The sequence below is a fragment of the Melanostigma gelatinosum genome (genome assembly GCF_949748355.1).
Source record: "Melanostigma gelatinosum genome assembly, chromosome: 6".
NCBI lineage: Eukaryota > Metazoa > Chordata > Actinopteri > Perciformes > Zoarcidae > Melanostigma > Melanostigma gelatinosum.
The window spans coordinates 21,503,370-21,520,746 of NC_136639.1; the positions used below are offsets into that span (position 1 = coordinate 21,503,370).

General features: G+C 44.2%; 1 protein-coding gene across 1 annotated transcript in view; it reads right to left on the reverse strand.

The window, feature by feature from the left end:
* dmxl1 (Dmx like 1) overlaps positions 1 to 17,377 on the reverse strand; it is a 47,178-nt gene that overhangs the window by 11,533 nt on the left and 18,268 nt on the right. Inside the window, exons 18-38 of the mRNA XM_079269552.1 lie at positions 16,094 to 17,325; positions 15,590 to 15,848; positions 14,108 to 14,241; positions 13,741 to 13,927; positions 13,507 to 13,617; positions 12,282 to 12,451; positions 11,986 to 12,083; positions 11,669 to 11,834; positions 10,370 to 10,498; positions 10,123 to 10,261; positions 8,708 to 9,489; positions 8,207 to 8,305; positions 7,651 to 7,818; positions 5,912 to 6,103; positions 5,556 to 5,632; positions 2,858 to 2,979; positions 1,781 to 2,038; positions 1,155 to 1,357; positions 760 to 902; positions 409 to 494; positions 85 to 286 (exon numbers count right to left, since the gene is read on the reverse strand). Coding sequence (XP_079125678.1) covers positions 85 to 286; positions 409 to 494; positions 760 to 902; positions 1,155 to 1,357; positions 1,781 to 2,038; positions 2,858 to 2,979; positions 5,556 to 5,632; positions 5,912 to 6,103; positions 7,651 to 7,818; positions 8,207 to 8,305; positions 8,708 to 9,489; positions 10,123 to 10,261; positions 10,370 to 10,498; positions 11,669 to 11,834; positions 11,986 to 12,083; positions 12,282 to 12,451; positions 13,507 to 13,617; positions 13,741 to 13,927; positions 14,108 to 14,241; positions 15,590 to 15,848; positions 16,094 to 17,325 — 4,957 coding nt within the window. The remainder of the gene's footprint in view (positions 1 to 84; positions 287 to 408; positions 495 to 759; positions 903 to 1,154; positions 1,358 to 1,780; positions 2,039 to 2,857; positions 2,980 to 5,555; positions 5,633 to 5,911; positions 6,104 to 7,650; positions 7,819 to 8,206; positions 8,306 to 8,707; positions 9,490 to 10,122; positions 10,262 to 10,369; positions 10,499 to 11,668; positions 11,835 to 11,985; positions 12,084 to 12,281; positions 12,452 to 13,506; positions 13,618 to 13,740; positions 13,928 to 14,107; positions 14,242 to 15,589; positions 15,849 to 16,093; positions 17,326 to 17,377) is intronic.

Genomic DNA, 17,377 nt, shown 5'->3' on the forward strand with positions numbered 1-17,377 from the left:
ATGTCTAAAATAAAAAATACATTTAAAAACTGTCTCTTATTCATTTTTGTACTTGTTCCACTGATCCCCAGCTCACGGTGGTACCTGAACGGGGTGTTGGATGGTTCAAACAAGGCCTTGTGTCTGAGCAGGGCGGGGCCCGGTGCGGCCGTTTCATCCTGGAGGGGGGTGGAGATGTACTTTGAAGGGGGGCCCCCGAAGATCTCCAGCCTTTTCTGTAGCACCTGCTCCCATCGCTGCAGCGTCTTCAGCACAGCGTGACAAAGAGGAGAGCCCACAGGCAGATCTGTTTTAAGTCGGAACAAGACAATTAGATTAGCGAAGACAGGCAGTGAGAAATAGGGCAGCACTCGGCTACATCCCGGACGCTAGTGTGGAGCAGTGTGTGCAGAGTATTTTAGAGTTTACCTAACAGATCATATCCTGCCATTGGGTAAAAGGACTTGAGGTTGACCAACACAAGCTGAACCATAGCCAGTCGCATCAAACACCAACTGAGAGGGAACAAAAACATTCAAAGTGAGATTCACAATTCTGAGCATGAACACTTTTAATGGGTCCAAAGCTCCTTTCGAAAAACTAGGGGATTAAAAGTGTGTTGAGACTGAATGTGGAGCAGTTTAGAGGCAGTGCAACAGAATACAATACATCAATGGAAAGACACAAACGGCTGTAAACACACGCGGGTTCACTCAACATGAATTGAGGTGAAGATGAGTCACTCTGCAGTAACATCCACTCGGTGCCGTCGCTCGTTACCTGTATGAGTTGTGGTTCGAATGCGCTCTTTGCGGAGCGCTGGGGTCAAACACATCTTCGTAATCATAATCATCTTCCTCTTGACTGTCCTGGCTCTCCTCTGAGTCATATTCAATTCTGTCTTCTGATGGTGGCAGCGAAGGCTGAAAGACACAACAATGAAGATAGAGACACACTGTTGTAGCCGAACAAAAAAAAAAAACAACCTAAAGAGAAAAATAAATATGCTTTCATTCACTACCAGTCAACTTCAGTACAGGTTGAATATATAGCTGATTAACGTAGTGAGATGAAAATATAATGATGCTATTAATGAACCCTGCATGTGAAACATTATCCAGATGAAAGGTGAATACACTCCAGATCAACTCAAGGGTAGCGTTTCACCAGATTACCTTGCCGATAAAGTAATCCCAAATGCTGAGCTCTGGAGGGACAAATCGCTCTTTAAAGATGGAGGCAGCTTCTTGCTCCACCACAGAGCCATGCTTGGGACTGGATGGGCCCTCCCGCTCGATGCCAGACTCCTCCCTGGATCCACTGCGTGACGACCGGAGCCTGAACCGTCTGGACTTCCTGTCTGAGCCGCTTGGTGAGGCTGGGGTGTCGAGAGAAAGTGTTCCAGCTACCATCACACCCGTAACCCATTCGTGAAATTTTCACATCATATACAGTACATACGACAAGCTTTAAATATTGCAATAGCTTCCTTAAAATATATTTTAGAAAACTGTAGTTCAAAATGCCAAGATGTTATCAAATACACACATGTTACAGTTGCATTACATCAGGTTTCCTCTGCCAACCATGAGGGAGCAGTGCAGGCCGTGAGGTAAACGGCTCCTACACTAATAACTTGATGGATTTCACTCTGCCCTACAGACTAGAACCCAATCAATTTAGCAGAGCTGATTTAATTTAGCTACTGGGTCACCTCCAAAAGAAAACCCCACAGAGAGACAGCCACTCAGGCAGACTGGCAGTAAAGGAAACTAGATGGGCCACACTAATCCCTTCCAACCTGGTGGGGGTGTTCTTGCAGGGCTGCTGGGTTTTTCGATGACAGGGGTCCGGGCGCCTCCTCCGAACACCGCCATCCAAAGCTTGCTGTTCAGTGGGTGGGCCACGATGCGAAACAGCTCGTTGCTGGAGTGAGTGGCCATGCCGTGAACAAACAGACTGAGGAAGACAGCAGTCAGGATCTCACAGAGCAGCACAGTTAAGCCTGGCTGGCTCTCCTCGCCCGCTGAGCTCAACAGGCGGATCAGAGAGGAGATACCTGGAGAGAGGGACAACAAGAGGGACCAGCGGGGGAAGGGAGAGGACAAGAGAGCTTTCAAAATGTGTAAAATACAAAACAATGCATCCCCCCCCCCCAGTGAACAAAATATTCAGCTTACCTAATAAAAAACCGGATGAAAAAAATAAAATAAAAAATGCACACAAACATACCAAGAACACGTTTGCATTTGAAGAAACAAAAAGCAAAATGCATTCTTGAATAAGTTGAGATATGATATATGTGTACATACAGCCCAATAGTTTCAGGTGCGGGACAATAAACCGCAAATGGAAAATATTTTACAGATTCAGATTGAATAAGTAATCAATTGTATTGATGCAACGTTTCCACCTTATTCATTTCTAATAACCACTCAAAACCCATCAAAGCCACATTGTTGCACTGGGAGGCAAACCACTTCATTATAATGGGCTCTACTTTCAATCGCACACACACACACACACACACACACACACACACACGCACACACCATCCATCCTGCTGCTGCTGCTGTGAATACTCACTAGAGCACCAAATGTGTATTAATCAGGAGCTGAAATAGTCTCCAGCAAACCGGATTTCTGAGAAATATTTGTATTAAAGCCCAGCTGTTTAAGGAAATGATGAGTCATTGCCAATGCATGTTTGACTCAACTCGACTCACTTGAAGTACCAGGTTCCTACTGATCCTTTTTTTAAATAAATGTACACACACACACACACACACACACACACACGTCATTGAGGACACAGCTTTGTTGAACGCTTCGTTTCTTTTACTTCATGCAAAAGACGTGTGTGGTTTGGCTGATTTACCTGGCCACTGTGCAGGGGAAGTGTTGGGCTGAACAGCCTCATCCATGCTGACAGTTCTGAGCGGCTGCTTCTGAGACAGCAGCACACTCTGATACACGATTCCTGTGAAGTGGTTCACATGGCTGTGGGACACAAAAGAAAGCAACCAGGCACAGTCAGTGCCAGGGCACATATTAAACCAGAACTGCTGCAGTGAAAAGTGAAATAAAAATGAATAAATAGGGAAAGGTGGTGTGAATATATATATATAATGTCTCAATGTTTTAAGTTTGGTAGGAACTCTGTGATGGTGTTTCTAAGTAAGCGGCACCACTGCCAACCTCTTACAAGATATGAACATACTTATGGGCCGTCTCTCAGGCCCACAACCTACCTCGTGTTCATTAAAGTAATAATCTCAACGAATTTAAGCCCGTGCATTTGCAGTATTACAAACTTGGATGTCTCTGGCGACATTCCCGAGAATTATTGACACCGTTTGGATCTCTGGGAAGTGAGATCCAACAACACCTCTGCATTTACCGCTTATTGCCATAGGTGTCGCTAAAGACAACAAAAAAGAGATCTTCGAGATTACAGTTTAGTCTATGAAGTTTAACATCCAGTAAAAGGCTCAAAACGGATTCTAAAATTGAAAGACAAAATCATTCAGATGGAGGATTGGCCGTCACTGTGGTCTTACACAAATTCAATCCATAATGTCACACGCACAACACTGTAAATGTACAGAAACCTCTTGAGCAGTTAGGCTTCATATGGATGGCTGTACCTGCCAGTTGACTAAATGGAACTGAAGTTCACATGACACAGAGAAAGGAGCAGAACATGCATCAAACACTGTCAGCAACACTCAACCCCCGCAACCTACATCTGAAAATTCACACACACACACACACACACACTCTCTCTCTGACACTCAAGAGGAAGAAACAGAAGCACAATTATATCAAACCTCTGCAGCAACACACCAGGAGAGTTATATCATAATTACCATAACAAAGACGGTGTTAAATTAGAACTAGCCTTGCTAATTTAGTTGGGCTGATCCACTCCCAACAGTATGTGATAGGTGTGTGCGTGAGTTAAGAAAATGGCAGATGAGTAAATTACAAAAGTGCTCGTTTCATCACATTGCTTTGAGTTGTGTAAGGTTTGAAATACAGAGGCCAAAAGCCCTGCTCTGAAGGACTGATGCATTTTCTCTTTTCGTTTAAAGAAGAATCTTTTTTTGACGCATTATTTAATTGTTACAAGCAAATCTGGCCACAGCACTGTGGCTTTAAAGGTCCCGGTCGGGTCAAGCATTAAAAAAAGACAAAGTATTTTGTACAACATCAAGCGATCTGGCAGAACCATGACAGGAGGTCACACAGCTGTAGGCCAAATACACACACTGACACAAAAACAGACGCACACACGTGTCGTAACTAAGCAATGTTCCAACCCATCTGTCAAATCCAAAAATCTGATTAAGTATTTACAATAAGAATGACAAACAGAAGCCTTGCAGCTCTCATAAATCATTTTCAACAAGATCAAAACAGACAGATTTTTGTTATGCAAACTTCAACACGTTTGTCTCTTCCCATGTCTTCAGCGCTTTGTAAAAGCAGCCTAAAGCCATAGACTGTATATGAGAAGTGGACAAAGGCACGGTGGTGTGAAGCCTCAAGTTTAGCATTTTGTTTTTTGCTGTCTTGTTTTTTGCAACCAGTCGCCTGAGAGGGCGGAGCGAAGTACATAAAACTCCCTGAGTCGGGGTAGCGACCTGTCAATCACAAGGCAGCCATGCTGTCTCTACAATCAGACTTCTTTATGCAACCAGAGGAGTCGCCCCCTGCTGTACATTAGAACGTTAGCTTCACTTTTCAGACCCGGATGTCGCTCCTCGTCGTAAAAATGTGCTCAGATGATTTTCCATAACAAGAAAAAAAAGAGGCTTCTTTAAAAGCATTTTCCACTTTGGCTTTACATTTGTAGTGTTTGACTAAAGATGTACGGTATGTGTGCATAACCCTCGTGCTTGGTTACTACCAGTTGTCATGTCGCTTCCTCCTCATCTTATTATTCTGCTCCAATAAGTCTAAAAACCTTCTCTCACACACACACCATTTGTTTTGTTGCCGGCATTTTGTCTTTTAAATGTTAATGCTGAGAAAAGTTATATCACTCTTGATAGATGAATAATCCAGTGGCGGCTAGTGCCGTTAATGGAGTCGTGTAAAAACTGAAAAAGTTGTATCAAAGATAAGAATCACTTGAAGTCACATAAAGAATTAAAGACGCTTGCTCGGGGAGATGCTGCAATGTAGATACCCACTCTGAACTCAAATCCTTTTGTGTCAGGCTGAATGAAAGCATTGTTTTTCAAACCGTGGGTAAAAGGGATATGCAAAGATTCATTTCCCTAGAGCCCCAAATTATTGCTAAGAAATGGATGGCTTGACAAAAGCTCAAGGTTTCGTTAGCAGTTACGCCTACATACACACGTTTCTACAGTAGCCCAGAAGGGACAAACTACAAACAGCCTTTAGATACGGCCATTTGCGTTGTCGCGTCGGCCGCCGTAGTTCTCCTGCATGCTTGGCACATGGAAGAAGATTCAGATGGTTTTAAACTGCAACTTCACCGCTAGATGCGGCCAAATCCTACACACTGTACCTAAAAATCTTAAAATGTATCTGCTTGGGAAACTGACCTGTGGGTGTGTCCATCACACAGACACTGATATATACAGGCTGACAGGGAGGCAGCCAATGTGTGCATCACATAGATCTGAAATAAGTTAAAAAAAATAAAAAAATACATGTTTCAGGTGCAGGAACACAATCAAAATGAAACACCACATGACCACCCATTTGTTAATTATTGATACACAACTTTAAAATTTGTTCACTGCATTTTTTTCAAACGAACAATTATTTTGATAATATGATCTCTAACATTTGTTTCTTTTGAAAATAGTTGTACTGAGTGGAACATTTTACTGTTGATAATTCACATTGCAAAGGTGTCCCAGTTTCTCCACCAGCTCAAACAGACAGACCGCCTCACCTCATTGTTAACCACATCCGGATGTGGCGGAGAGTCGAGTGAATTGATGGTCTTCAAGATGTCGTGAGCCAGATTGGTCAGGTACACGATGGGATTGGCCACCACCGTCTTTACGTTGGCCGTGCACGCCATCAGAAGAGGAATAGATGTTGGCTGACAACATGGCATCACCGCTGGCTGAGTGGAGTCATCCTGCTGGGAGAGATCAAAGAGAAACTTTGAAATGTGGGTTCAGTCATGACAGCAGGTACACTAACAAACCAATGAAATAAACCAATGAAATACCGTTTAGACAATGTTGATCATGTAGAACAGTAAATAATAGGGGGATATGCATAACTACACGTCACTTACGCCATAATAACCTTAAAAATAAGAGCAGATGTATTCAACTTTGTCATTTATCATTTTTGGAGGGTAAAAGAGACACCTCACAAACCTGGGAAATGAGAGGCGATGCTTTGATTTGTGAAACAAGAGACTCTTCCAGAGTCAGAATACGTCATACACGATCCCATACCTCATAATAGAGTGCATGATGTTTTCTTCCAATGAATGTGTGAATGACATTCAAAGAGAAGACAACAAAGGGGTGCATGGTATTGTGTTTGTTTACCAGATCCCTGAACACGAGTCTGTGTGTGCAAGAATACCACAGGCTTATGTTTGTTGTCACTAACCTCCTTAACAGAAGCTCTACAGGCCGTCTGAGGTTAAGACAAAAGGAAAAATACTGAAATGTCCTCGATAACAGTGGAGATATTTGACAAGCATGGGACCAGACAAAAGAAACTCACTTTTATTTCAAAATCAAAGTGAGGGAGTAGACAGAACACCCAGTGCTTGTCGACTGTGCTATCATTCAAGAACATTGTTTCCACGCTGGCTCATCGAGTTGTTTACCTCCTAAAATTTGACTCAACCTTTGAATAGTCCGCCTAAGGCAGTAACTGCCTCAGGAGAACGGAGAATCAGCACAAGCTGCCAGCTCATCGCTGGAGGTGTGATCGCCAGTGCACAAAAAGTGAGTCTGTGTGCGAGCGTCTCTCGGGAAGCTGCTTGCATTAAGACAAGCTTTCAGATGGCTTCTTCAGGTTTGTGTTTCTTTGTGATCAGTTAAATTATTTAACTGATGATACTGATAATACTGCAACTCCGCTTGCCAGTGTCAGCAACAGAAGTGGTGCTTTGGCTGGGGAGCCATGTCAAAAGAGGGAAAAAAGGTTAAAAACATTGAATTAAAACACTCAACAATCAGCACCACAATGTCTGATTGTTGTATGTTCGGCTGTTGACTTTCAGTCGAATGTGGCCGTGGTTGCTCAAAGTAACTGATGTAAATGTTTGAGTTGATAATAAACAGATGAATATGCATTACAAATTGATAACCTACATGCTTGTGTTTTTAACAGCTGCCGTCCCAACGAGCAACAACAGACGCAGTCAGCTGAGAGTCACCAGTTAACACAGTCACTTGTTTAACCAAAACACTAAACTTGGAGTCTCTGTCGGGGTATTTGACGTTTTGTACGTGACCACAGATAGTGACTTGCATGCTCATAATTTCTCCCTGGTGTAACGTTACACACTAGGTCTCTCCACCAAATACATCTGGCCACTAAATATTGGGCCACTTGCCAATGCATTGTACCCCCCTCACTCACAGCACACCGATTTTGTCCATTTGCTTAGGTTGCATTGGCAACCAAGGAGGCTGCATCTCTGCATGTTGTAATTACCTGGTGAGACTCTTGAAGCAATAATATGAGCTCCATGCGCACAGAGGCCAGTCCTCCACCGTGGGAGCCATGCAGGCTGCAGTAGCTCAGAAACATCCTCAGTAAGGGCTGGTTACTCTGCAGCCAGTGTCTCCTGCTCCTCTGGCTGTCACCATGAGGACTCCCGGGCTGGAAGAGACATTTGAACTTCATTAGTTATAAATAAACAGGCCTCAAGATAACCATGTCACAAAAAAAATGAAGAATCTGTTCTGTCAACAACAATAAACTAATGAGTCTTTGAAATGTAATTTTTATCTGTAAATGCATGTGTACTGTCCAAGCATATACGGTATGTATGTAAATATTATTCAAGTTTGCTGCTGAAACTGATATAGAGGGTTATTTCACAGCAGCAGGTTAGAAGATGTTGAGATATTCAAGGAAAAAGGGAGCAACAATCTTTTCAACATACAATTTTTCAAACTGTGTCAACACACACTGTGCTGTTGGGTTGCATCGAGTTTTCATCATGAACATCTGACAGATCTAGAAGCTGCCAGCTATCTACACCCACCTGTTCCTCCTCCACCAACCCAGAAACGGGGGCATCACCCTGGACAGACAGCTCTGGCAAGCAGGGCTTGTAGCTGCAGCAACGCTGGAGAGCCACCACCTGCGTTAAACAGAATAAAAAATAAATAAATGGATTGTTACAATCAATTTATCATGAAGGATTTCATCCTGCATGTGTGTGGGAGTGAAAGCAAAACATTGCACCAAATTGTCAAACAGGAAAAGGCAAACAATTTCAGAAGAGAAAACTACTGGACTGGCGTTAAGACCAACTTGATGTTTATGTACACTGACGCACACAGATACAATCTTGAAACAGTGAACACAAAGACAGAAGAGATGTGTGGGAGTTATCGTCATAAAAGTTTTATTGAGTGAACTTAAGGGTGCAGCCAGACAAGTGCATCACCTAATGGATATTTTAAACAATATCTATTTACAAAATTATGGACTTGAATGTCAACTCTGTATATGTGTTTAAATAAGTCTGTGCTGCAATTACCTCTCTCTCCAACCACTGGTAGAGCTGGCAACGTAGCTTCCCTCCATCCAGTTCATAACCGGTTGACAGCGTCCGGAGCTCATTGGTCATAATCTTCAGGCAGGCTGTAAACTTCAGCTGGGCCGCCAAGATGTCATTAGACGGAGCCAGGAAGTCATTGCAGTCCTCACTGTCTTCCCCCGTCACCATCAGAGGCGACATGGCACCCTGCGTGTCCTGGAACACACAGCCGACATCCACATTTTTTGTTTCTTCTTCTTCATCCTCGTCATCTTCTTCCTCCTCTTCATCTTTGTCACTGTCCCACCTCAGCTCCAGGGGCTCATCTGTATGCGTCAGTGACTGCTGGCTCCAGTCAAAACTTAACACTGAATCTGAATGGCTGTTGGATAAGCTGTGTTCGTCTGACTCGTAGCCGTTCAGAGCCGGCTGAGACAAACCCGGGTTCGATGTTTGTCCGCTCTTGCTCCCAACACTAAGTTCAGCAGCCATGACTGTGTCGGTCTGGTTGGCCAGCTCGGAATGCTTGCGGACTTTGGGCATCTTGGAGAGCACTTCGAGTGCTAGCATGGGGCAGCCAGCTTGCAGGTGTGCGTATGCAGCTGTGAAAAACAGTCTCCTCTCCTCCAGGCTAATGGAGTCGGCCCTGCGACCCTCAGCAGTCAGTCCAACTTTCGCCTTGTCTGAGGAGGCAAAATGGCGACGGAGGAGGAGCGGGTGGGTTCGAAGGTAGGTGTAAAAGTTGAAAACCTCTGGGTTACATGTAGACACCGCAGAGGAACCTGTCACGGATACAAAGAGAAAGCTTTCTGAATGTGCTTTGAGAACATCATTTATGAAACACATGTAGCACAGGGATGTTAATCTGGGACTGGTTGGCCTCTTGAGTCAAAATCAGGTTCATAATAAGTTCAGTTCATCTATTCATTTAAATGATCTTGTGTGTCCATTATATGCTGCAATTACTTGTGCAATTTCACATACTTAAAAGGACCAAAAATAGTATTTGTAGAAGCTGGATTCCACCTCACGGTGTCGACCCTCTGTTTTTACTTGCAATGCTGCATTTGTTGGACCTGAAATGTCCATAAAGTGAACAGGGTAATGAGATATTTAACGGCTTCTGACAGTCGACTTTATCCACTCAACTAAGAAGTAGAAGATCTACGTTACTGATGCCAGGGGGGAAATTCAACTTTGTCAGTTATTTTTACTTTCTTGGGGTTCAAATGTTTTTGAATGTAGTGTCAATGTATGAGGCTACAATAGGCATTTTGTTGTGTGCACCATGTGTTACAGAGAAGCACTCAATGACCCTTGAACCTTAATTCTACCTTTGCAAAGAGGTTAAAAAATAAATAAATAAATAAATAAATAAATAAAAAAACACAGTAATGAGAGCACTGCAGACCTACCGGCATCACATTTGCTCTCAGTGGACCCAGAGCTGGGGCAGTTGGCCGGCTGCTCAAGTAGAGTGTCCAGAGCGCTGCTGCAGTCCTCCAGGACCCAGTGAGCCATGCTGCGCAGGAACGGGTCCTTGTGGGCTTGAATCTGAAAAATACAGAGAATCACAATGTCTCATTGTGGTTTCTGCAGTGTATTAATAAGCAAAATGCTTGAGAGTCAAACAACTCTGAGTAGCTTTCACAAATTCTGAACCTGTTTGTCTTGTCCCAGCACATGTCTCTGGAGGATCTTTTTGTAGGTGGACGCTGTCTCAAACTCAGACTCGTACAATCTGGTGATCACCAGGGCAAGCTGTAGGTCCTGCATTCTCTCTATACACACCTGGAAGAGGAAATAAAGCAAGATGCCATAGTCCGTTATCATTTAGAAATGGTTTCTGAGCTATTGCCTCAGGAATGAATGGGACGAGATAAGACGAGACATAAGCAGACAAATAATGTATATTCTTGACACACAGTTATCCAGTTGGACAAAATGATCCCCTGAAGTTACGGCTTTCTTGTTTGTTTATCTGTCGACAGGGCAAGAAAGTGGGAATAATAAAAGTCTCTGCACACGGCAAAGAGTTTGTAGATAGTTGCTCCCAACTTGTAAGGCGTGAGGTGCATTTCAATGAGACTCCCTCCAGCCTGAGAGGCAAAACAAAGTCAACGATAGCCCTTTGCCTGGGTGACGCTCATTTCCATTAAATGCTTAGAAAAGCTCCAGTTACTCACACAGATTAAATAATGTGACTCATTGCTTCAGGGACTTTCTAAACAGAGATAACCTTGATGACTAAAAGGTGAAGCAAACAAGACCAGCCCCCTTGATATGTGAGCTAATATGATAGAGCGCTGTGTGCTTTTTATGGCTTAACCCTGATAGATGGCAGAAATACTAACGCTGATATAGACATCTTTCAAACTACAGCAGCCAGTCTAAGAATCAAGCATAAATATACAAGTTTACACATCAACATCATAGAGTAGTGGTAGTTGCTCGTGTCCCCATTTACGAAGCCTCGACAAGAATGCGGTGCTGCTGCTGCATAAATGTAACATGCTATTGAAACTTCTCACAAAAAGGAGGAAAGACGGCAAAACCCAAGAGTCAAGTGCCAACATCAATAGTTCTTCAGTGCATTGTGCTAAAAGCTCTTGACAAAGACACCATTGTGGGAATCTATTGAGCTGCATCAATAATAAAAAGATTGCTGCACGCTACAGGAATGTTGGTGGCGAGATCCGTTTTTGTGGATGTGCCTTCACTGCTTGTACCGTATCATCAAACACTGCCCTTGATTATGAATTGTGGGGGGGGGGGGGGGGGGAAAGGGACACACCTCCAATGCTACAGAAATGTTATAAATAAAAATGAACTGCACTTGACATTACTCATGCTGAAAGCAAGGTTTCTAACTTAGGTTTTTAGCAGGCTGACAAGTGGCACTTGCAGTTGAAAGAACAAGTGTTTCTCGCAAACAGTGTGTCGTGTCTATTTTCCACTTGCCTCCACAGCGTCCTTCAGGGAGCCGGCTAGAAGGAAGAAGGCTGCAGAATGCTGGAACCGCTGCTTTCCCAACAGAGAAAACGCATTTTTCAACGCCGCTTTCCTCCACCGGTCCTCGCTGAAGTTGTTGCGGAAAAACTCTGTCATTTTGGCATTCCTCTGAGACCTGGAGAGAAAGGCATTGTGGATTCAAAACAACACTTGTGTCATAGCTTTTCAGCAACGCGTTGGAACTAATCTTGGTTAAGGGTAGGGGGCAGATATTTAGAGGACCGTGTGGGTATTTCACATGCAAAATGATGTCAGCTTTGCCTTACCTGTATAATCCCCAGACCACTGCCTTTTTCTTCAGTGCGAGGTAAAATATAGCTGCATCTAGAGGATCATTGTTTCTTTGTAAAGACGTCTTGGCAACCTGACAAAGAGGAGGAGGGAAAAAAATACTTAAGCGCTTGCACCTCCTCAGCCTTTACAGTTTTATTCACAGAACAAAATGTTGCTTTATGGGTAATTTCAGGGAGTTAGCGAAACTGACCCTGGGTCACTTTTCAAGATCTGCGCAAAGACTCCTAAATTGATAATGAAAACAAATCAATGTAATTAGCCGCCTCACCTTCTCAATACACCTGCGCAGCTTGTTGGTGCTGCGCAGCCACCAGCCCACACCCATGGAGCGCAGCTCAGGCCAGGTGGGCTCTCCCTTCTGTAGGGCGGGCAGCATGTTCAGCAGCTCCTCTTCAGCCTCAGAGTGGAAGGCCCAGGCGTAGTGACATGTTGACAGGCCTGAAGAGAGAAGAAACGGGGAATGTTCTGTATTTCATAGGGAGAATATCAACGCGGTGTAGTGAGTAAATGCACGATCTTGTCTGACCAAATTATCATTCGTCGGACAATCGCTGGTGTAACTTTATTGAAAAGAAAAGCACTTCTTAATAAATCATCTTTGGTCTCGTTTAGCTGCTATTCAACAATAAAGGTCAGGTCGGCTGGATGCGGCAGATATCAAAAAACACTGACCAATGCATCACTTCATGATAGACTTTCAACATATCAGAATCTGCATATTTCAATATGTTTGGTCTCATGGTCTGACGGTTTTGTTTATAATTAAACTGCAGGACCATCACCTGATGACAGCTTCGGTGACTCGCTCTATCATCGGGAATCCTCTGTGGATGAGCAGGTGCACGTTGGCCGGCTTTGAGTGTTATCATTCAAGTATAAAACAATTTAGTTTATGATTATTTACAACTTGGCTGAAAGCTTTTTATGTTAACTTATAATTCATTTAGGCGACCAGGTAGAGCACAGAGTGTGCCCACTTAGTCAACAGTGAGTTGCCTCTTCCAGCTACAGTGCTGTATTGCCGTCCACTGAGGAGTTCTATGGCTGCAAACACAGTAAGTGCTTTGCTCAAGGGTGACTTCACTGCAATAGTTGAGGATGATGAATAGACTATGGCTTGTTGTTCTCTCACTGAGACCTTTACTGTCAGAAATGTACAATGGAGACCATCAGTAACCCTCCATCTTTGTAGCTTTAGAGATCTTTATAGAGTTACTGGCCTGTAAACTAGGTGGTATCTGAAAGGAGTGCCGGGAGACAGCTCTTAAGGTGGCAAGCTGGAAACTTACATTAAGTCTTGCAAGATCATATAAAAAGGTGAAAATAAAAGATACGCCTTTGGGATAAAGTGTGCCAATTTTGAGGGACATTAATCTGAGTCTTGTTGGATTGGAAAAACAACATTTATCAAAGTGGCCCTGTACAGTGAGCTGAATGTTACAGTGGTTGCCTGCTCATTTGTGCCAGCTACAGCAGTTGGAAGACCACTGTACCTTGCCGCAGCAGCTGTGCTCGGTGTGCTGGAGGCAGCGAGGTAGAGAGGAAGGTGTGGAGTCTGACGGCCAGCAAGAACTTCAGACCACACTCGTCCAGCGTCTCTCCACCTGGGAAGTGAATAACAGAAAGCTCTTATTGCTAGTTGAAAACATAAGTAAATGATGTTGTGGAATGGAGCACGCATCTACTGGAAGAGCCCTTATTTGACGTTTATATTTCCCCTGCAGTACCTTTGCTTTTGCCCTGGCTGTCCTTGAGGTCAGTGCTCGTGGTAGCGATGGTGTCAGCCAGCGCCATGAGAGACATCTGCTCCATACGGGTTAAGCCCGGCAAACTGGAATGAAGGAGCTGACTGGACAGAACCTGAGCATGTTCTGGACCGAAGTATGTCGGACTGTACTGGGACAGGTCAATAACCTAGAGACAGGGAACCAGACGGAGGACAGTCTGTAAAATGAATTGCCTGGCAGGAAATATCTTAGACATGCACCGTTGTGCATGTCTAAGATTCACACTGGAATAGAAAAAGATATAAAAATGTTGCTGTCCAATTTTAGAGAAACTCTTTTAACCAAACATAAGCAAACAGAAACTGACCTTGTTCCCTTTTTCCTCTTGATCGTCTTCCAGGGGGTCCAGGTCCCCAATGGTGGGTGTCTGAAAGAGCTCGTCATAAACATCAGTGTGACTGGAACCATGTCCACTATCTCCACTCACACTGCTCACTTTATCTGTAGGGAGACAGAAAACAGAGCGAAATGACACAAGACATGTATTTCATAAAAGACGTGCAGAAAAATATTCCCCTCCAGCTGGAGAGATGGCAGAATAAATTTAAATACCGAAGAGCAGGACGTTTTTTTATCTGTTTAAAAGTTTCTGCTTTCATTCTTCTCACTTCATATCCCGAGAGAAACAATGAGGAAAAACAAGAAGACCAAAGAGTCGGATATTATTCTCAGTCTATTGCACCTTGAGGCAGGGTGGCTCTTCCCCTGTAAATACAGTTTCCCTGTTTTTGTACTTTGTTTTTGTCAGACTTAAGATAATCTGACAAAGCTTAACAGTTACAAAGTTACACGTTTAAACAATAATCGACAGTCTACTGCATTTTATCAAGCTGATATCCACCAGTGCAGTCTTTTAAGGTTGGTATCGTCCAATATCTCAAAGCATCTCTACCTCCCAAGAATGACGTTTTTTTTCAACTGATTTGGTTTTCAAAGAAACTTCAGAGGTTGAGCTCTAGCTTTATGTTCAGGGCTGATATTACCTGATGAAGTAAAATAAAAAAACAACAACAACAAAACACTTAAGGAGAGGCTTTTGTAGCCTGAAGCAGAGTACTTTTCTTGTTTAAAAAAAAAGGAAATTAAAGCAATGAAATATACTGTGTCCATTTTTGCTTGGCTGATTGTCATTTTCCAACTTGTCATATTTCTAGTACTGTGCTTTAATTGGCCTTTGATAAAGCTGGGGAAGGCAGTTTTCCGGGAAAGGCAAAATAAAAAAACATTAAAAAAGCGTCAGAATTTGTAAATTCAGCCCTTATCCTGCAGCTCACCCCTGTCTTAAGCCCCTCCCACCAGACGATCAGGGGTATATGCATGCGCTTCATACCGTATCCTGTGTACTAGCCAGTCATTTAAAAAAGGCGATTATGATCCCTATGCAGTTATATAGCGGTTTTGTTTGCAAACTTGTGGGCCTGTAAAGCTTTTTGAAAGGACATACTGTGATTTGAGCCTCAGCTAGCTGCACACATGAACTTGAATCAGCTGCGAGCCATTGGCTACGGCTAACAGAACTTTTTCTACAGGTTATTCCGCCGTTGAATCCGGCTTTCCCCATCTGAAGGGACGTGCCCACACATCTGTATTTGTAGAGCAGCAGATAGGAGGTGCAGACGTCTTTCTCTCTTAGAGCACTTTAATTATAACACGCTGAGATGTTATTATGGACTCATGTAATGACACCCCCCAAATAACTGCCTACCCACTCCTTTAAGTACCACTGAAATAACTATTTTCTACTCACTACTGAATAATATTGTGCTAGAACCACATGTTTTACACCAACCAGGTTTTGGTGATGTATCCTCATCGGCTGCCAGCAGGGCGTACAGAGGCAGGGGAGGGACGGAGCTTATCTCCGTGTAGTCGGGGGCGGAGTTCTCTGCTTTGCTGAACATCTTGCGATCCCTGGCGGTGCTTCCTCCAGCGCTGATTGTTCGAGAGCGCACACGTTTCTCAGGATTGGTGGTGCTGTCTTTAAGGGCCACCGTTTCTCCAGCAATGCATTTCACCAGGTGGGACAGGATGGCTTTGGCACGGTGAACCTTAAGATAAGACACATTTTACTACACATTTATCTTTCAAATATAAAATCACAACAATCGATTTTCTGGCAAATGTAATTCTTTGAAAACGTTTTGGTGCGCTTACCTTCAGCTCCAAACATACAACGTAATCAGACAAAACTGACGTGTCATTTCAATTAGAGACTGTGCTTAAATTAAAGAAATGTATCTAATTAGAAAAGTAACATAGTATAGACCGTAATTAACATATTTCTTGAACTAACCTTCCCTAGATCCATGAGCTCCAGTAACTGTACAGGATGGTACTGAGGCAGAGTGGGAAAGAGTTGGTGAGCTGCTTCGAAAAGCCCAGAATCTTCCATCTCGACAGGCAGGTCATAAGCTGTTCTCTTCCCACTGAGTTTCTGAGCCAGGCTCATCATTGATCTTGTCAGGGCCTTTTTGGGAGGGGCCAGTGAAGACATGGGGGCCCCGGAGCTGAGACCGTCCTCCTGGCTCTGCCTGATGGCTGAGATTATAGAGGAGACGCTGCTGCTGATATCTGTGTCTGCAGTCGGGGCATTGGGTTTGGATGGTGCTGGAGGCTGCCACTGGGAGTAGACGTGCATCTCACAGTCCATGCCAACCACCAAGATGCCATCTCTTACCCAGGAGAGGGAGACTGGAATGGGTAACGAGCCCTCGACGGAGGAGACCAGATCGACTGATCGAATCAGAACCAGGCGCGACGAGCTCTGGTCTCTACTGGCATCGGATGTCAAAACGAGTTCTGGAGGCTTCCCAGAGAGACGGCCGTACATATAAATCTTTGTCCCAATACCAACAGTCAGAACATGTGACCCATCTTCTTGGGAGACCCAGTCCAAATGAACCAGGCTCCTACAAGTAGAACCAGGGCAGTCATCGTTCGGTACAGGGAGGTCCGAGTTACCTGGAATATTGGCACTTCCGGTTGAGGGATCCGTGCCGTCCAGGACTATGGTCTGCTCTAGATTCCACTGTGAACCACCGGTGGACTCGCACTGGAAGATGCCAATGTGGACCGACGGCTCTCTGCTGTTTGCTGCGTTGGGGCTTAGAGTGAGATTTGGGCAAGGCTGTACAGTCAGGGTTGGGGTCAAGTGGGTGGTGTTGTTGTGCACATAAGGGGAGGAAGCCAGAGTAGGAGGAGAACTCAACAGTTGGAGAGAGTTCAGGTAAGGTGTTGAGTTCAGAGGTGCATTTGGTGTCTGCTTGTAGGCAACTGCAATCCGTCCAGAGTGGCAGCAGCTGACCTCTATGGGTCGACCTTGCACGCTTACTGCGCTGCTGTTGGGAAGCATCTCCTCCACCAGCAGAGGCCACTCCTCCCACTGGTAAACCAAGCTGTCCATACTGGAAGGCTCTGACGCGATGACATTACACCTCCAGAAGCGCACCTTCCCATCGGAACAGGAAGTAGCAAGGAGGTAGGGCACACGATCAGCTGGCAGGGAACACGACACGCTCAAGTGACCTGGGAAGAGACAACACACTGTTAGGGAAGGAAGTTATTCCAAAATGCGATA